The sequence below is a fragment of the Echinops telfairi genome, unplaced genomic scaffold, assembly GCF_000313985.2.
Source record: "Echinops telfairi isolate 266 unplaced genomic scaffold, ASM31398v2 ScPeMD7_655;HRSCAF=1070, whole genome shotgun sequence".
Taxonomy (NCBI): domain Eukaryota; kingdom Metazoa; phylum Chordata; class Mammalia; order Afrosoricida; family Tenrecidae; genus Echinops; species Echinops telfairi.
Window position 1 is genome coordinate 4,135,851 of NW_022104553.1, and position 21,586 is coordinate 4,157,436.

The window sequence follows — 21,586 nt, forward strand, 5'->3', positions numbered from 1 at the left end:
CCACATGAAGGAAACATCGAAGATATGGGAGTTACAGCAAAGTGTGGGGTAGAAATTAGATGGTGCCTGGCTATCAGATAGAATATCATCTGCGATCTTAAAGATTTGTTTTCAAACAAGTGACCATCTAAATAAGACCTCATTTAAGTCCACACAGAAGCAGCACACCAACATCCATGATCCAAGGATTGTAAATGATATGATCTAAATTTGAAGGAGGAAATGGCATCAGAAGTTAAATTGTGAAACTCTGGTTTGCAGAAGACTATGGATGACAGTGGAAGCTCAAAATATATTTGACAGATTTACACATGGAATAAGTCTCTGGTGATTTCCCTCTGACCATAATTGAAAGATGGGAATAATTTGGTTATCAGACATTGCATACTGTAGACAATATTATAGTTGATTAAAATGAAAAATCTGACTTGGATGGTTAAAACCTTGTCATTTGATCCTTCTCCCCTTGTTAAGTTAATCATTTTATTGGGAGGTCTTACAGATATCATAACATTCCATAATTCAAATGAATTGAGCATAACTGTATGATTGCTACTACAATCAGTTTTAAACATTTTCTTTCTTCTTGAACCCTTTGATACTAGCTCCTCTTTATCCCCTCCTTTCCCCCTGGAGCCCTTTATAGATATATATATTACAGCCATATCTTTTAAAAATAATTACTCTATTGGGGGCTCTTACAGCTCTTATAACATTCCATAAATCAGTTGTATCAAGCATATTTGTACATACGTGGCCATCATCATTTTCTAAACATTTACTTTCTACTTGAGCCTATAGCCATATCTTTTTTCTTATTAAATCATTTTATTAGGGGCGCATGCAACTCTTACAAAAATCCATACATACATCAATTGTGTAAAACACATTTGTACATTCATTGCCCTCATCATTCTCAAGCCATTTGCTCTCCACCTAAGCCTGGTATCAGCTCCTCATTTTTCCCCTCCCTCCCTGCTTCCCACTCCCTCATGAACCCTAGATAATTTATAAATTATTTTGTCATATCTTGCCCTGTCCGACGTCTCCCTTCACCCACTTTTCTGTTGTCTATCCCCCAGGTGGGAGGTCACATGTAGATCCTTGTAATCAGTTCCCCCTTCCCAACGCACCCTCCTTCTACCCTCCCTGTATCGCCACTCTCACCATTGGTCCTGAAAGGATCATCTGCCCTGGCTTCCCTGTGCTTCCAGTTCCTATCTGTACCAGTGTACATCCTCTGGTCTAGCCAGATTTGTAAGGTAGAATTGGGATCATGATAGTGGGGGCGGGAGGAGGAAGCATTTAGAAACTAGAGGAAAGTTGTATGTTTCATCATTGCTACCCTGCACCCTGATTGGCTCATCTCTTCCCCGTGACTCATGAACAGAGAGGGCTACATGGCCAGCCCCAATTAGAGCCAAGCTGTCCCCCTCCTCCCCTCCCCCTTAGGTGTATATGCTACAGAGGACAAAACTAAACCTATAGGTTGGGGAGAGTGGCTAGCCTACTATTCCCATGAAGCAAACCAAGGAGGAAAAAGAGACTGAGGACTAGATACCTTATCGATACACTAAGCCCTGAGGATGACATCCCTGCACCGAGCTACTAAGGCACAGAGAGGACTATCGGCTGACAATAGCTTGGGACATGATGCCCTCTTGCTGAAGCTTACAGTGACAGAGGACAATACTGGGGATACATGGTGGGGAGTGTGTCCAGTCTAACCACCCCCACAATGGGGGAACCAAGAAGGGAACACAATAGATCAGCAACAGGAGCAAAGCCAAGCCACAGACCCCCTCAGGACCCCCCACAATAGACTTCAGGCTAGGAGGGGCAGTTTACAGAATCCCCCAGGGCTGGTGGGGAGAGAGTCATAAAGGTCAGTAGGCAGACCTGGAATTATGTATACTTTTTTTGTTTTGTTTTATTTTTTGCTATTTTTTCCCATTTTTTTCTTTTGTTTCCTTTTTTTTTGCCTACCTATAAAGATAGGCATGGGAAGCAAGCCTGAGAAGAAAGCAAAGGGACCAATGGTTCGGGAGGGACTTGGGGGCAAGAGGAGGTGGGGGAAATGAGTAGACAATAGGACATCCCCTTACGAGAGGGTCACAAGGAAGGGATGAGTCAACCAGGGAACATGAAACACACAATATTCCTTTGGTTCTTTGAGGCTTCCTCACCCCCCACTATGATGACCCCAGTCCTGCCTTGCAGCTCTGTCTAGACTAGAGCGTGTACATTGGTACAGATGAGAGTTCATGACACATGGAATCCAGGTCAGATACACCCCTCAGGAACAGAAATGGGAGTAGTGATACCAGGATAGTAACGGGAACTTGGGAAGTGGAGGGGAGGAAGGGGGAACCTATTGTAATGATATATGCATAACCCCTTCTCCTCAGGGGGTTAAACAACAGAAACCTGGGTGAAGGGAGACAGTGGTCGGTGTAATATATAAAAACCATAATAATTTATAATTTATCAAGGGGTCACAAGGGGGGCGGTGAACGAGGAAAAAAAGAGGAGCTGAAACCAAGGGTTCAAATAGAAAGTAAATGTTTAGAAAACGATGATGGCAACATATGTACAAATATGCTTGATACAATCGATGTCTGGAATGTTATAAGAGCTGTAAGAGCCTCAATAAAATTATTTTTAAAAAAGATATGCTTTGTGTGCTCTTCCCTTTTGGTTTTCTAAATGTAGGTGTTTCCACATTTCATATAATATTCGAATTTGTCTTCTTAAGCTGCCCTTTGAAGTTTTCTGTTCAACTTGAACTTCATCCTTTTTTCCATTTGTTTCAGGTACTCTATGATTAAGAGCAAGTTTCCGAGTCTCTTCTGACATCCGCTTTGATCTTTTCTTTCTTTCTTGTCTTAGTAATGTCTTTCTGCTTTCTTCATGAGAGATGTTCTTGATGCCTTCCCACAGCTCATCAAATCATTAGTGTTTAATGGGTCAAATATGTTCTTGAGCTGTTTTCGAAATTTAAGTTGGAGAGACTCGAGATCATATTTTGCCTTTTCTGGGCTTGTTTTAATTTTCTTCAGCTTTATCCTGAATTTACAAATGAGTAATTGACAGTATGTTCCACAGTTGCCTTCTGGTCTAGTTTTAGCTGCTAATATTGCACTTCTTTACCATGTCATCTCACAGGTGGAGTTCATTTGATTTCTGTATCTTCCATCTAGGGAAGTCCAAGGTGTACAGCCACCTTTTGTGTTGTTGAAAAAAGGTATTTGCTATGAGCTAGTAATTTGTTTTGCAAAATTATATTGTTTGCTCTCCAGATTCATTCTGTCACCAAGTCCATAATTTCCAACTCCTCTTCTGTCTTTGTTTCCAACCTTTGCATTCCTATCACCAATAATTAATGTATGTAACTTGTTTGCATGTTTGATCAGTTTCTGGCTGAAATCGATGGAATTCTTCCATTTCTTTATCACTCGTTTTTGTGGTTGGTGCATACATTGGAATAATAGTTTTATTGATTTGATATCCTTGAAGGTGGATAGATATGTTACAGATAGCATTGTACCTCACGATGGATTCAGCAAGATCCTTTCTGACAATGAATGCTATACCATTCCTTTTGGTTGTGTTGTTCTCGGCATAGTGAAGCATATAATTTTCTCATTCAAAATGGCAAAAACCAGTCCATTTCTGCCAAGTAATGCCTAGGATGTCAGTCTTTATACGTTCCATTTCATTTTTGAACACTTCCAACATCCCTAAATTCGTACCTTGCACATCCTAAGTTCTTATCATTAGCAGATTTTTGCAGCTGTTTTTGCTTCCCTTGAGTCCTGCCCCATCAAATTAGGGATCAAATGAAGATCCCTAATGTGCGCACACACTTCACCCGAGTCACGTCACCATGGTTGACTCGCTTCCAAGAAATCAGCTCCTCTTCAGTGACATTTTTTAGCGCCTTGGGACCCGAGGGGCTCATCCTCTGATACTGAGGGGCAGTATCTCGGGTAATGTTCTGCCTCCTTAGTTTAGGCTTTCTGTATCTTATGATGCTTCAAAGTTATTCATAAGGTTTTCCTCTGAAGTTGGGAGCCAAGTCCTTCTTTGTTGTTTATTCTTAGTCTGCAAGCTCAGATGAAAGTTGTTCCTTTTGGGTGACCCTGCTCACATGTGAAATCCCAGCGACATAACTTCCAGCATCACAGCAACACACAAGTCACTACAGAACAACAAATGGACAGACGATTGGTGGGTAGATGTATAGTATATTTAATTTTAAGAATACTATTATTTTAATAGGAAACAGTTGTTAACATTTTGACTCAAATAATTGGTAGAGTTGATGATTCATAAGAAGCTGGTGTGGTGGTTATGTATTGGGTTGCTAACCACAGGATCAGTAGTTCAAAACCATCAGCCAGTGTGGGAGAAAGATGAGGCTTTTTATTGCTCTAATCAGGAATCTCTGAAACTGAAAGTGGCAGTTCTACCCAAGCCTATAGGGTTGCTGTGAGTCAGAATTGACTTAATGACAGTGAGTTTCTGTTTTTAATATTCTCATTAATTGCACAAGAGCTAACATAATCAAGGCAATATTTTCTATATAAATAAGGTTGCCTTTTTGTTGTGGTGGTAGTTGTATCTGCTGCACTTTTAAAAACTAGTAACAGACAATAAAATACCAAACTCCCTTCTAGTTTTTGTCTGATTTAATGTAAAGTGGCATATAACATGTCTAACATGGCATATAATAGTGACAACATGTCTAAAGTATGTAAGACAAAGTCTTGCCATCATTACCTCTAAAGAGCACTCAGGCTTTACTTCTTCCGACATGGATCAGTTTGTCCTTTTAGCAGTCCATAGTACATGGAATATTCTTTGTCAGAACCACAGTTCAAATCCATCGATTCTTCTTTGGTCTTCCTTATCCAATGTCCAACTTTCACATGCATGTGATGCAATAGAGAATGCCATGGCTTGGGTCAGGTGCATCTTAGTCCTCAAAGTAACATCCTTGATTTTTAATACTCTAAAGAGATCTTATATAGCAGATTTACCTAATACAATGTGTCTTTTGATCTCTTGACTGCTGCTTCCCTGAGAATTGATTATGAATCCAAGTAAGACAAATTCCTTGGCAACTTTAATATCTTCTCCACTGATCATTTTACCTATTGGCCCAGTTTTGAGGAAACATATTAGCTCTTAGTCCAGTTGTGTGGAAAGAATACACAGTTACTGTACCAAAAAGAACCAGTCGAATTTCCACCATCTTGCTGTCATATGAGCAAGATTCAGTAATGCTCAAGGAAGAAGTTTAAGTTGCACTGGAAGTATTAGACAAAAACAAGGCTCCAAGGAATTGATGGAATACCAACTGAAATGTTTCAATGAGCTGACGAAGCACTCACTAGTCTGTGCCAGGAAATTTGCAAAACAGCTACTTGGCCAACTGACTGGAAAAGATATATATTGGTGCTAACTCCAAAGAAAGGTGACCCATCATCATCATCCTAACAATAATAAACAAGATCCAAACTATAGAACAATATCATGATATCACATGCAAGTAAAATTTTGCTGAAGATGATGAAACAATGGTTGTAGGAGTACATTGACAGGGAGGTGCCGCAAGTTCAGGCTGGATTCAGAAGAGAACATGGGACAAGGGGTATTATTGCTGATGTCAGATGAATCTTGGCTCAAAGAAGAGAACACCAGAAAGATGTTTTCTTTTTGTTTGTTTATTTGTTTACTTGCAATATTCTTCTCTTTTTAAAAACATTTTGTTTTCTTGTGTTTTATTCACTATGCAAAAGCATTCAACTGTGTGGATCATAATAAACTATCTCTAAACTTGATGAGAATGGGAATTCCAGAACACTTCATTGTGCTCATTTGGAACCTCTACATGGATCGTAAGTCAATCGTGTGAACAAAACAAGGAAATACAGCATCATTTTAAATCAAGAAAGGTGTACACCAGGGTTGTGTCCTCTCACCGCACTTATTCTGTCTGTATACTGAGAAAATCATCAGAGAATCTGGATTACATAAAGAAGAATGTGGCATCAGGACTGTTGGAAGACTTATTAACAGTCTGCAATATGCAGATGATACAGCGTTGCTTGCTGAGAGTTAGGGGGACATGAAGTACTTGCTGAGGAAGATCAAGGATCACAGCCTTCAGTATGGAGTACAGCTAAATGTAAAGAAGACCAAAATCCCCACAACTAGACTTATAGGTAACGTCTGATATATGTTAATGATGGACAAATGACCATCATTTGTTAGGCCTATGGAGTCCTCCAAGTGGAAATGGAATATGTTCACATTTCTTGAAATACTTATGTTTATAAAAATAAGAGTACAGCTGAAACATACAACTTTCCTCTAGTTCTTTAATGCTCCCCCCACCCCCTACAATCATGATCCCAATTCCGCCTTACAAATCCAGCTAGACCAGAGCATGTACACGGATACAGATAAGAGCTAGAAACACAGGACAGATAAACTCCTCAGGACCATAATGAGAATAGCAATACCAGGAGGGTAAGGGGATGGTTGGGGGAAGAGGGGGAACTGATCATAATTATATATATAAACTCCTTTCCTGGGGGACAGACAACAGAAAAGTGGGTGAAGGAAGGCATTGTTCAGTGTAAGATATGAAAAAATAATGACAATTTATAAATTATCAAGGGTCTGAGGGAGGGAGGGTGAAGGAGGGAGGGTTAAAAAATGAGCTGATACCAAGGGCTTAAGTAAAAAGAAAATATTTTGAAAATGATGATGGCAACAAATGTACGAATGTGCTCGACACTGTATGTATTCTGATAAGAGCTGTATGAGCCCTCAATAAAATGATTAAAAAAAATAAGATTACAATTTGGAATCAGAAGTAGATTTTAGCTTTGGCTTAATTCATACAGGACCTTGGTTTTGTGGCTCATTTTTTCCAACTCTGAAATGGATATAACATTTTCCTTGTCATTATTGTGAAAATCTAATGAATTATTTATAAAAGCACTTTGGAAATTGTGAAGTGTTGTATGTTAGTTAGTATTAATACATGGAAAAGTTATTTTAATTTTATTGATGAGCAGAAAGGTACTGGTGTTATAGCTTACTCTTGTAGGTACAAGATTAAGAGGCAAGGAAGAGATACATAACCTTAGGCAATATTGAGTTCAGTGAATTTAAGCCTTAAAATTCTAGGCAAGTTTCATTAGTTCAGGCTCAGAGTTCCTATCCACTCCCCACCCCTCTCTTTCTCTGTCTAGCCAATTGATCATTTTAATTTCAATGAGATTGATCACAAACATGTTAAAGAAAAGTCTAAGTATGCCCCATTCTCTGGGAAAGAGTACATAGTATCAAGTAACAACCTAGGCAGAAGTGGAATATTAAGTAATATTAAGTAATATTATGGAATATTAAGTAATAACTTACTCTTTCATGTTGAACATGCCCTCCTTTCTTCTTCCCTGGAAGGAGATCTAAAGAGTCCCTCTGTGCTTCTGAACCAATGAGTGGCAGAAATCTTAGACTAGTGGGGCTTGGTACCTGCAAGACATAAACGAAGAGCCAGTTAGATATTCTTAAAGTGATTATTTCTCTTATGTGAATGTGAGGTGTATGAGAATTTGAGAAGGACCACTTGCTTAAAAATACATCATTTTCATATATACTACCCACAAATAATTCACTCATTCATATGTTGGCTTAAGAGCTTGATACCTATTACAACTGAGATGTTCTTGAGAATAATAAAATATATTTTTTCTTTTCTTTAAAAATAATTGTATTGGGGGCTCGTACAACTCTTATCACAATCCATACATACATCCACTGTGTCAAGCACATTTGTACATATGTTGCCATCATCATTTTCATCATCATCATCATATTCAAAACATTTTCTTTTTACTTGGGCCCTTAGTATCAGCTACTAACCAAGAATTTTATATATAGAAAAATTAACCTTCAAATATGAGGGAATATTAACCTTCAAAAATGCAAAGGCATTTCCAGATAAGGAAAAATTAAAGGAATTTATAAAAACAAGACCAAGATTCCCCCAAATAGCAATAGGAACACTATTGATAGACCATGAACAACAGCAGCTGACAAATCTGGTAGCTTCCTATAGGACACCACCACATTGGAACCAATATAATGAAACCGTATTCAAAACAATACAGAATTAGAGGAGGAACAAATACACCAATAAAACTACAAAATAAACAAACAAAACACAGCAAAATGACAGCAACAAACCTGAATGTATCAATAATGACAATGGATTCAATGTATCAATCGAGACAAAGTAACAGACTACCTTAGAAAACAGACCCATCTATAATACACATACCTTAAATTCAAAGACAAAAATAACCTAAAGCTCAGAGGGTGGAGAAAAATGTACCAGGCCAATGAGAGCCATCAAAAAAGCAGAAATGGCAATATTAATCTCTAACAGAGTAAACTACAAGGCAATTAATATCATAAGAGTAAAGAAAGGACATTACATAATGATTAAATAACAATAAAACAAGAAGACATAACCAATTTAAACATATATGCTCCCAACGAAAGTGAAAATAGTAGAAATACATCAATCACACCCTCAAAGAGTTGTAGAGAAATAGACAGTTTGGAAATAATAGTAGGAGAATTTAATACACCACTCTCAAGGAAAAAGAGATCATCAGAAGAGAAATTCAAAGAAAAAGAAAAGCTAAACAACACAGTCAACCAACTTGACATAAATAGAGCTAGTTATAAACAGAGCACTCAACTCACCAGTCTGGATTTTTTTCAACATCTGTGTACAGTGATAATAAGTAAAGATTATAGTAAAGTCATAGAGAGCATGAGAGATCAAAGAGATACTGAAATAATGGAGTCAGACACATTTCATAGTAGCATGCTCATACTGGAGATGCAAGTAAAAACAACGATGAGATATAACCTTACATCAACAATCATAGCTCAATTAAAAAAATACTGAAGAGAATGCAGAGAGATTGAAACTGTCATAATTGCGGATGGGTTTGTAAACATGTATGACTATTGTGGAAAATAACATGGCACTATCTAAGACAATTGGGAATAAAATTTTCATATGATTCAGTAATACCCCTGCTGGGTATATACACGCCGAAGAAGTAAGAGACACACATGCAGAAACATACGGTTTCCCATGTTCGTTACATCACTGTCCATAATAGCAAGACATTGGAAGCAGCCCAAAGGAGCATCAAAAGAATGGATAAAGAAAATTTTGTACATACATACAATGGAATATCATGTATCGCTAAAAAAAAGATGTTGAATATGCTATGGATGGATCTGGAAAATCTTCTGATAGATGAAATTAGTGAATCACAAAAGGACAAATAATATATGCGATGTAAGGATAAGGATATAGATTATGTCAAAGACAAGCATCTGTTCTCAGGCCATGTATTCTTTTAATCTGGTCTCCCCCAAGCAATGAAGTGGCATGTCTGTTTAATGCTTATGATCCATCTATTGTTCCATATTTGTACATCTTAAAAACCACTTTATTTTTTAGCAATTCTACTTTTTAAAGATAATTTTATTGGGGGCTCTTACAGTTCTTATAACACTCCAATTAATGTCTCCATCAATTGTATCAAGCATATTTGTACATACGTTGCCATTATCATTTTCTAAACATTTACTTTCTATTTGAGGACTTGGTATCAGCTCCTCTTTTTTTCCCTCCTCCCCCCACTCCTCCACTCATGACGGCTTGATAAATTATAAATTATTATTGTTTTCATATATTACACCAACCACTGTCTCCCTTCACCCACATTTCTGTTGTTCAACCCCCTGGGGAGGGGTGGGGGTTATGCATCAATCATTATGATTAGTTTCCCCTTCCTCCCCTCCTCCCCACACCTTCCCCCTACCCTCTTGGTATGGCTACTCCCATTTCTGTTCCTGAGGGTTTTATCTGCCCTAGAGTCTGTGTGTTGTGCGCTCTTATCTGTACCAGTATACGTGCTCCAGTCTAGCCAGAACTGAAAGGCAGGACTGGATTCATGATAGCGGAGGGTGAGGAAGACTCAAAAAAACAGAGGAATAGTGTGTGTTTCATCAGTGCTATACTGTGCTCAGTCTAGTTGACTCATCCTTTCCTTGTGATCCTTCTGTTAGGGGATTCTGTCTACAGGTGGGTTTTGGGTATCTTCTCTGATCCCCCTCATTCTCAACAATATGTTTTTTTGTTTGTTTTGTTTTGGGTCTCCTGATGCTTGTTACCAGCTTTTGTTGACACCACATGATTGCACAAATTGGTGTACTTCTTCCACATGGGCTTGTTGCTTCTCTGCTAGATGGCCGTTTGTTTAACTTCAAGCCTTTAAGACTCCAGATGCTATATCTTTTGATAGCTGGGCACCATCAACTTTCTCCATCACATTTGCTGATGCACCCATTTTGTCTTCAGCAATTGTGTTGGGTGAGCAGCATAGAATGTCAGGTTGTTACAACAAAGTGTTCTTGTTTTGAGGGAGGGCTTGAGCAGAGACCCAAAATCCATCCACTTACTCAACGTCTTTCCATATACATAGATGTACATAGGCCAATACCTCTATTTTTATGAATGAATATATTTACATATGTACCCACCTATGTTTATACTTTTATCCATAGCTTTGCTTCCCAGACCTGTCCTGTTTCCTTTTACTTTCCTCCTGTCCCAGCACCACACTCGCCCATCTTCTGCCTCTTAAAGATTCCTCTCAACTAGATGACTGTTACTCCAACACCACCGGGATCTCTACGGCCTCCTCATTGTTGATTCTAATTTTCTAGTTGTTCCCCTGTCTATAGCGTTATCTGCTCACTGCTGCCTCTCCCCACCTCCTCTTCCCCCCAGCAGTTCCCCTCTGGAACAGTCGATCCATTGCCCTCCCGTGGGCTTGCTTCCCATTCCCACCTTATATAGGTAGGCCAAACAACAATAACGGAGACAAACAAAAAGAAAACTAAAGATTGAATACAAAAAGAAAAATAAGGAAACTATCTCCCCACCAGTCCTGGGGGGTTCTGGGAACTGCCCTTCTTAGCCTGAAGTCTATTTTTGGGTTCCTCAGGGGCTTTGTGGCTTTGCTTTGCCCCCAGTGCTCATTTGTTATGTTCCTTTTTTGGTTTGCCCCACTGAAAACCACTTCTTCAGAAGAAGCCTCACATAAGCTGGGGTCAGTTTTCCATTTAGGGGGGAGTGGAGAAGACCAAATAAATAGTTCTTGCTATATTGCATGGTCACATAATCACCCCAAATAATAGACATTTGTACAATGGTGTTCAGTGAATTTCAATGACAATTCAAGATGGAGGGTGGGGATATGTCTGTCTCTGAGAAGGTGATTTTACTTCTGTTGGTGGATAAACAAGGTGGGCCATCCTGCTATTGGGAAAAATGCTTCACTTTACTTACACACACCTCCAATAGGAGAATCCAAGTCAGTGAATTGGACATTACCTTAAATACACCTGTTGCAGATCAAAGGAACCGAGATACTCCATTGGTCTTAAGGCTGAAACACCCCTGTGAGAAGCACATGACTGCTACCTTAAGGGCATGGATTGGAAGTCATTGGAGTTTGATTCATATCTCTTGCTTTTGAGCATGCACATTAATTGGCAATTTTAGACTACCATATATTTGTTATTTTCATACTCCCTATGCTTTGATCCTGCAGACATGGCTTTGTCTTCATTAAAGACTGTTACTCAATTTTTAAAAAATCAAAATAGCTTTTATTGATGCTCCAACTTGGAAGGGATGGTAACGCTCATACAACAAACATCATCAGGACAAATTGGAAAAACAATGAAGATCTCTGAAATGACTTTACAGTGACAAGGTGCCTGGCAGGGTGTCTTACTTCATGCTCTTCACAAACTCCTCCCCCTTCGTGATGGAGGCTTTCAGCTCGGGGATGGCTTCAGCGATCATCTTCTCGTGGCCGATACCCAGGTTCTTCAACCCGTTTCCCCAGTAGAAACAGCGTGGAGAAGTAGGTGCAGTCTGTCTCCGGGGACTTCACAAAGGAGCACTCGATGATTCCCTTCTTGCTGTTCAACATGTCCACGATGGAGAAGACGAAGCGGGTGCCCGTGTAGGCCATGGACAAGGTGGCAGAGCCTGCCCCTGCTTTCGCCTGGACCACCTCCGTGCCAGCATCCTGGATGCGCCCCGTGAGGGCCGTCGGCTGATCCAGGGGGAAGTCCACCTTGGGCGTCCGCTGGGAGATCACGGGGAGGATGCGCTTCCCTCCATAGCCGCCAATGATGGGGAAGTTGACTGGAGCCGGGTCCAAACCCTTCAGCTCTGCCACGAAAGCGTTGGCCCTGATGACATTCTGGGTGGTCACGGCCAAGATTTTCTTGGGGTTGTCCACGCCGTGCTTCTTGAACACCTCCACGGTGATGGGGATGGTGGAGTTGACCGCATTGGCCATGATGCAGATCATGACTTCGGGGCCATGCTGGGCACAGGTGGCCGCCAGGGTGGCCACGATCGTGGCGTTGGTTGAACAGGTCATCCCGCTGGGAGGATCACCACATCACAGCCTTTCAAGCAGTTGGGTACCTGCCTGGGTCTAAGGTACCCTTCCTTTCACATGGGCTTTCATCTCGATGTGGCTTAGGTCAGCGGCTACTCCAGGGGTCTGAGCAATATCGTTGACGGTCAGGCAGCTCACCAGAGGCTGTTCTTCAAGAGAAGTGAGCTGGGCTCCTTCATTAGCATGGTTCTGGGCAGAGGTGCTGAAGCTGGGCGTAGAGCATGGCTGGGCGGCAGGGGCACAGGCCAGGGAGCAATAGAGCTGGCAGTGAGCAAGTTACTCAAACTACCTCCACAGGGGCGACTGTTACTCATTTTTTTGCCTCATGTCCAACCTTCCCTGTTTTCTTAAACAGCTGTCAGTCACTCAGGTTTCTAATCTATACAATTTAACAATTCATGTATTTTATCTGGAAAGCTTTCCTATTATGTATATTTTCCCTATCTCAATCGTACTTTAAATTCTACACTGTTAGCTAAATTAACGTCGTTACTAGAATTACTCAATATCCCATTGAACTTATTTATATTATTTCTCAAGAAACTGATAATACTGTCACTAAAGTGGACCAGGGCATATATATTACGCTATTTTCATATCACAGATATAGCCATTGATATAGCTGTGTATCTTGGACTCACACTTAATCGAATACTCTAATCAAAGAACAATTACTTCTTACAATGTGGCCCTGCTGGATACATGCCCTCATGAAGCAATCACTAAACATATATGTCCTTGGTCTACTACATTTTATCTTTTAAAACAAAAATCCACAGCCTCCTGATGTTCTCTTAAATCAGCCATCCCCAAAGATGTGGTTCAAGTGAAACTCCTTTTATAAAAATATTCACTGTGATGAGAGAGAACCTTCCCCTGTGACACCACTACTGGGTGCAACTAACTCAGAGTACGTTGCTGGATGCATGCCTAGCAGGGAAAACGCATACTACAAAAGTTATGCCAAGTGAAGCTTTTGTGGGGTGTTTTTTTGTGGGGTATCCTCTCGTGTGTGTATCTACTCACATATTCACAATATATATGTATATATTCAGTACATATAGTAATATGTGTATTCAGTACATATAGTCTATATATAGATATATATGGTATGAGTCTATGGATGGGAGTGAAAGCCTAAAGGTAACATACACAGCCCCACATAGACTAAGCATCCATTGAATTCTCTAGTCCCATTCATCAAGGTCGTTACTAGCCTTGTTCTCAGACAAAGAAGGTTATTGGTGAAATAGTTATCTTGTAATATAACATTTTGCCATTTCCCCCTTTGACTCATTTTTAAATCGCTCTACTTTATTATATTATTACTTTCTGCTACATTTTTGGATTTTTTTAGTCTTATTTTGTTGGTGCTGGGTTTGTTTTCTAAATGATTTTCTTTATATGAGATGCACAATAGGTAAATCTCTAGCAACAGTAACTAGATTAATAATTTCTTACAGTTGTGACAGGAGACTTTGAGGGGGGTGGGAGCTAATAATAATGGATATAAGAATGAAGAAAATGTTCAAAAATAGATTATGATGCCAGATATTTATTTTCATAAGGAGATCACCGAAGATACAGGTGCTACAGCAAATTATGGTGAAGAAAACAGATGGTACCCAACTATCAAAAATAATATCACCTAGGGTCTTAAAGGCTTGTATCCAACCAAGTAGCCATCTAAGTGAGTCATCAACTAAGCCCACATGGAAGAAGCACACCAGCCTGTATGATCCAAATATGACAAATAACAAAATCCAACTATGACGGAGAGAAAGAGCTCAAATTGTGAACACCCAATTTATTGAAGGCTATGGAGGACAGTGAGAGCCCAAAATCCATCTACAGATTACCTATGTGGATTAGGTTTCTGGCAAACCCCTCTGACCACAGTTGAAGGACTTGAATAGGTTTGCTATCAGACAGAGATTATTGTAAACTTGATTATGGTGGATGAAACTACATTATAATATGATACCTGGTCATTTGATCTCTCTCGTGACCCATTCTGGGTTCATTCTAGGTTTAAATATTTTTTGCTTGTTTCTCAACAGTGGATTGCTTTATGGCTCATTATATGGCTTGTGAGTGTGTGTGTGTGTGTGTGTGTGTATAAAATATTTATTTATTTATTGTTTTTGTTCTTTTTCTCTCTCTGGTATGTTTCCCAGTTTATGAAGCATGGCAAGGATGGATGTATAGAGACAATTGATGTAATAGATTCTTGGGGATGGGACAGGGAGGTTGAGGGGAATTGGGGAGAAGAGGATACACTGGAACTAATTGTGCTGATGTATATACAACTCTTTTTAAATGCAACTGAACTGTGGAAGTGTATGATATGTGAATTACATCTCTATAAAAATATTGGGGGGAAATTGATTGTAGTTATGAACGCACAACTTTCTAATATTTTTAAGACCCTGAATTATATGTAAAAAACCCTTAAAATTGACATGAAAAGAAGATATAACAAGTAAAAAGTACGTTAAATGTTATATCTGATGATTTATTATTTATTTGGTGAAATAATTAGTTAATTAATTCAACAGAAGTTGCCTAGTGTTGACACTTGAATGATGATAGGGATTTGCTGGGCAACAAGGCATGGGTAAGTTTTTGGCAGAAAGGCAGCCTAGGAAATATCACATAGGTGAGAGACCAATGATGTCCAAGAATGGCAAGTTGGTATGGCTAAAATATAGGTTATATGGAGAAAGAATGGTGGGAAATTATGTCATATGGCTTAGGCAAAAGTCAGATGATAAAAGATTTTATGCCAGGCTAAATAATCTGAGTTTTATCCTATAGGGAATGAAGATCAAGAGTAATGTTGCAAACATCTACATGATCAAGATCACTGCCACCCATAGATACATTTATGAAAGAATAATTCTGGTTGGTTTTATGATTTTCTCCAACCTTTCTTGAGAGTTCAAGATCAGGAATAAGATGACTACTTTAACCCCCAGAAACCTCCAACTCACCCTATATATAGGCAGAGAACCAAACACAATCCCTGCTTCTTTGTTTTCAGTCATGAAACCTTCCAAGGTGTATTTTCTAATCTGCAAAACAGAAGAGAGAACAGGCTCAGTGAAAAGGGCACATTCCTTAGTAGATCAAATTCTGCCTCCACCCTGTATTAGCTGCATGGGCTCAGGCAGTTTACTTTCTCCACTGACTGATTCCCACTACCACTGCCATCAAGTCGATTTTGACTCAGAGTCACATATAGGACAGAGTAGAACTACTTCTTTTGGTTTCTGAGACTAAATCTTTACCGGAGCACACAGCTTGGTCTTTCTTCTGGGAAGTTATTGATAGCTTCAAACCACTGATGTGGTTAGCAGTTCCATGTTGAACCTACCATGTCACCAGGGCCCCTTCACTGACTACTTCAGTATTAAACTTATTTAACGAATAAATTTCAAACATAAAAATTGTAGTAATTAGTAAAACCTTATAATATTGTACATTCAATTGTTTAAAAACAAAGATATTGTCAATAAATTCATTTCAAGTTACAGTTACCCTATAGAAGACTAGAATTTCCTCTATATGATTTCCAAGCCTATAATCCTTATGGTCAGTGTGTAGTACAGTGATGGATTGCGTGTTGGTGTGATGCTGGAAGTTATGTCACTGGTATATCAAATACCTTCAGAATCACCAATGGTGAAAAGGTTATGGTGAAGCTTCCAGATTAAAACTAAGAAGAATGAAGAACACTTTTGAAAAATTAGCTACTGAAAACCTTACGAATAGCTTTGGAACACATTTAATATAATGCCAAAGATGAACCCGTCAGGTTGGAAGGAACTCAAAATTATTGAGGAAAATCTGCGTCCCCAAAGTTAACTCTACCTTAGTGACATACATGGAGCAAATATTTTGAGATCTTTTGCTGATGTGGCACAACTCAAAATGAGAAGTAAAAGCTGCAAACTTAATAATACGAACATGGGGAAGACTTCAGGCAAGATAGCAGACTATGCAGGCCCTCTACAATAAAGACACAAGAGATCAATTGAAACAGATATGGATGATAATCCTGGAACCCTGAGTTTTAGAGGAAAAGTTAGAGAAAAGCACTTAATATAAATTAGGAGAAACAGATGAAAGAAAATCATTGAGAGAAGAGGCAGAGTGGTGAACATTTTGTTGGTCCGAAGCAGTGATACCATCTTGAACTTTAGGAAGCACTATTCACTCAAGACATTAGCCAGATAGCACAAGTGCAAACCAGTGGCTGGTGATAAGAAAGGTGGGATCCTCCCTTGTATCCCATACCTTCAAGACAATAAGCTCTAACCCTCACCCACCCAGCTGTCAGTGACTACCTCCATCACACCTGTGGTGAGAGCCAAAACCTTATGATCAGATGTTGGGTGCACTACCTCCAAATATGGAGGCACATGAACTATGGACTGTTTTGGTCGCTCCTAGATGAGCAAGAAATCCTTCTATAACCACCCACCTTGCCCTCAGTAGCCCATTAGTCCAGAAAGAGTTCCTTCCTGAAAAAAGCACACTAACTTCAATCCCTTACTGACCCAGCTGAGATGCCTTTTTGTTTTCTTTGCATTATTTTTTCTTGCTATTGTTGGCCTGCTTTTACTTGCTTCTTCCCCCTGTTTTCCACCACTTGTCTGTCAGTTTGTTGTACTATGGTGTCTTGTGTGTTGCTGGAAGTTAAGTTACTGGTAGCTCAAATTTCAGCACCATCAGCCAGAGTGAACAGGTGTCAGTGGAGCTTCCATGCAAGAAAAGAGTAGGAACAGATGAAAAAGAAGTAATTGCCAACTTAGAGGAAGGAGCTGCTGAAAACCTTATGCATGACACCAAAAACATTGTCAGATACTGAAGGCCTAATGAATAGAAACAGAACATTGTCAGAGAGTGCCAGAGGTTGTGCCCCTTGGGATGGAAGACACTAGAAATATGACTGAGAAGGATCCACCTTCTCAAAGTAGAGTGACATGAATGGAAGAAAGTTGATTTCTCAAGGTCAACCATGGTGACATGAATGGAAGAAAGCGGGTGGGAGTAAAACCCCCAGGATTTTCATTTGCTGATGGAGCACAACTCAAAATGTGAAGAAACAGCTGCAAACATTAATTAATACATGGAGCTTGGAATGTGTACGAAGTACGAATCTAGGAAGATTGCAAGTCATCAAAAATGAAAGTGAATGCATACAGATCAATATCGCAGGTGTTGGTGAGTTGAAATGGACTGGTATTGGATATTTAGAATTAAAAAAAAAATCATATGGTTTACTATGCCAGGAATGACACAATTAAGAGAAATGATTGCATTCATTGTCCAAAAGGCCATTCAAGGTCTATCTTGAAGTACAATGCTACTTGTGATAGGATAATATTTTTCTGCCTTCAAGGAAATATAATCAATACAAGTTTTATTCAAACTTATACACCAAAGCTGTCTGCAATAGTATTATATATCTGCCTTCAAGGAAATCCAATCAATATAAGCATGATTCAAATTTATGCACTAAACACCAAAGCTAGTGATGCAGACATTGAATTGAATTGAATTGAATTGATGAAGAGTTCTAACACTGTCTTTATTCTGAAATTGATCAAACATGCAATCAAGATGTATTGATAATTATTGGTGATTGGGATGAAAAAGTATGAAATAAAGAGAAAGGAACAGTAGTTGGAAATATGGTCTTGGTGATAGAAATGAGGTTGGAGATCCCGTGATAGAATTATGCAAGACTAATGATTTGCTTATAGCAAATACCTTTTTTCAACAACAACACAAACGATGAATATACATATGGAATTCTTAAAATGAAACACACAGAAATCAAATTGACTACATCTGAGGGAAGCGCTCATTCAGAAGCTCAATATCAGCAGCTAAAATCAGGCCAGGAGCTGATGTGGAATAGACCATCAATTGCTCATACGTAAATTCAGGTTGAACAAAATTAAAACAAGTCCTCCCCCAGTCAAAATATTACCTTGAGTCTATCTCACTAGAATTTCAAGAACATCTCACGAACCAATTTGTTGCCTTGAACATTAATAACCGAAGAACTGAGGAGGTGTGGCAGGACAAGAAAAATCATTTATGAAGAAAACAAAAGGGCATTAAAAAGAAAAGAAAGAAAGAAAAGATAAAAGTGGGTTTACAAGAGACTCTGAAACTTGCTCTTAATCATAGAATATGAGAGGGTAACCCCTACAAAACAAAACAAACAAAAAATGGAGCTGTAGCAGTCAACAACTTGCTGCATTTAGTGCACCCAGTGGCGTCACCTGGGAAGTTTCTCTCTGGTCACAGTGAATTTTTTCATAATAGCAGTTTCACTTGAACGTCAATTTTTGTGATGGCTGATTTAAGAGAACATGTGCCTATGAAATTTTGTTTCCTGCTCAGGAAAACTGCCTCAGAAACTGTTGTGATGTTGAACACAGCTTGCAGGGATAATGCTATGGGGAAAAAAACCTCAAGTGTACAAGTGGTTTTCTTGTTTCAAAAAAGGTGAAATGTTGATTGATGACAAACCTCTTTCTGAATGTCTGTCAACTTCCCCAACAGATGAAAATGTCAACAAAATTTGTGCACTTGTGCTCAAAAACTGACAATGGACCACTGAAGAAATGGGGAAGTTTTCTGGATTATCTTGGAGCTCAGTACAGTGAATTTTAATGGAAGATTTGGGAATGAGAAGGGTTGCTTTGCTGTGAAATCTGTGCCTCAGGTTCTGACTCACCAGTAAAAAGAGTGGAAATATGCCATGCTTTGACAAAACAGATTCGAAACAACCCAGACTTTTTTCCCCAAGGTCATTACTGGTGATGAGACGTAGTGCTATTCTTACAACCGCCAAAAGCAAACATCAATCAAGCAAGTGGAAGACTCCATCCTCACATCACTCCCCAAAACCTCGTCAATTGAAATTAAAGATAAAGACGATGCACTTTTTTTTTTTTATGTGAAGGAGATAGTGTATTTGGAGTTCGTCCCACCTGCTCAGACTGTTAATCAAGCTTTCTATTTAGAGCTTCTGGAAAGATTGTGTAATAGTATGCAACAACAAAAAAGACTGATTTGTGGCAGATGGGGACTGGTTTTGCCACCATGACAATGCACTTGCTTATGCAGTCATCTCAGTGCACCAGCTTTTGGCAAAAACCAGCATTCCTCTCTTGCCCCATGCACCTTACTCCTGACCTAGCTCCATGCAACTTTTTGTTTCTGCAAAGGAAGAGGGACATGAAAGGACAGCAGTTTAACAATGCAGAAGAGGTGAAGAAAAAATGGGGGAGGTGCTGTCAGCCATCCAAACAGATGAGTTTGAAAAATGTTTCCACAAATGGAATCGCAGATTTGGCAAATGTATAAGTGAAATGGAGAGTTCTTTGAAGGTGATAAAGTTACTTTGTCAAAAATTTTTTTTTCCTATGTAAAAAAATTTAAATACATAGCTTTGAAAAAAATCCATTTGGGGGGGTGGGTGAGGGGTACCCCCTCATAGCTAAGGCAAATGGGAGAAATGATAAAGTCAAAGAGCCAAATAGAAAATTTCAAAGGACAACCTGAGAGGACAAAGTAAAATATTATAATGAAATGTGCACAGCCCTATAGTTAGAAAACTAAAAATGAAGATCATGTTTAGCATGTCTTAAACTGAGAGAACTCAAGAAAAATTTGAGCCCTATTTGCAATATTGAAAAATTCTATGGGTAAAATATTGAATGATACAGGAAGCATCAAAAGAAAATGGAAAGAATACAAAGAGTCACTGTACCAAAAAGAACTTGTTAACATTTCACGATGTCAAGAGGTAGCATATGAGCAAGAGCCAACGGTGCTTAAGGAAGAAGTTCCAGTTACACTGAAAGCATTAGCTAAAAACAAGGGTCCAGGTATTGGTGATCACCAACTGAAACACTTCAACAAGCTGATGAAGCAATAAAAGCACTTACTCATCTATGCCAGGAAATTTGGAAGAGAGCTCCTTGGTCAACTGACCAGAAGAGATCCATATTTGTACCCACTCCAAAGAAAGGTGACCCAACAGAATGATCAAATTATAGAACAATAGCATTAATATCATATGCAAGTAAAATTTTGCGGAAGATCATCCAATAAAGGTTGCAGCAGTACGTTAACAAGGAGCTGCCAGAGATCCAGGTCAGGTTTAGAAGAGGATGTGAAACAAGGTATTTCATTACTGAAGAGGATATCAGAAAATTGTTTAATTTTCTTTTATTTTCTACACCAAGGCTTTTGACTGTGTGGATCATAATAAACTATGGCTAGTCTTGAGAAGAATGGGAATTCCAGAACCCTTCCTTGTGCTTATGTGGAACTTGTACATGGATTAAGGAAGTTGTGAGAACAAAAAAAAGGAAAAACGCAAGAATTAAAAACAAGAACATGGGTGTCAGGGTTGTATCCTCTCACCTTACTTGTTCAACCTGTATCCCTACAAGCTTCCCTTGATGCTTTACTACATAGTCTCTGCACAGAGCAGCTTCCTACATGACAGCTGCCTTCATTTGTCTCCAACATGAAACTAGAGCTGAGGATATTGCAGTGAGTGATACTTGATTGATCTGCCATCAGGAATCTTGTATTGTGGTTTTGAGTGCAGGGCAGACCCAAATTCAAAGTTCAGACATCTGTTTGGAGGATCCTCCTCACCCACAGGGCTGTGGAAGCACTTTAGAGTTCATGCTGTCTGTCACCAGGCCAGAAAACCCATGGCAGCAGGTGAAATCAGGTCAGGTGATATGCCACAACTCAACCCCCCAAAACTAGAGGTCAGGTAGAGGCAAGCCAGATGCAGGTTTCCCTGTTTACTTGTGTATTTCCCATGTAAAGGATCATGGCAAACTATGGATAACATTACACAGAATGGGAATTTCCAAGCACTTAATTAGGCTCACATGGAACCTGAACATAGAGGAGATGGTAGTCATTTGAGCAGAACAGGGGTTTAT

General features: G+C 39.2%; 2 protein-coding genes across 2 annotated transcripts in view; both read right to left on the reverse strand.

The window, feature by feature from the left end:
- Positions 1 to 21,586, reverse strand: part of WDR64 (WD repeat domain 64) — a 253,246-nt gene that overhangs the window by 5,182 nt on the left and 226,478 nt on the right. The window contains exons 26-27 of the mRNA XM_030886170.1: positions 15,587 to 15,667; positions 7,434 to 7,551 (exon numbers count right to left, since the gene is read on the reverse strand). Coding sequence (XP_030742030.1) covers positions 7,434 to 7,551; positions 15,587 to 15,667 — 199 coding nt within the window. The remainder of the gene's footprint in view (positions 1 to 7,433; positions 7,552 to 15,586; positions 15,668 to 21,586) is intronic.
- Positions 11,973 to 12,503, reverse strand: LOC105979463 (malate dehydrogenase, mitochondrial-like). The gene has a single exon (XM_013007001.3). The coding sequence runs from the start codon at positions 12,498 to 12,500 to the stop codon at positions 11,973 to 11,975; it is 528 nt and encodes a 175-aa protein (XP_012862455.2). The 5' UTR covers positions 12,501 to 12,503.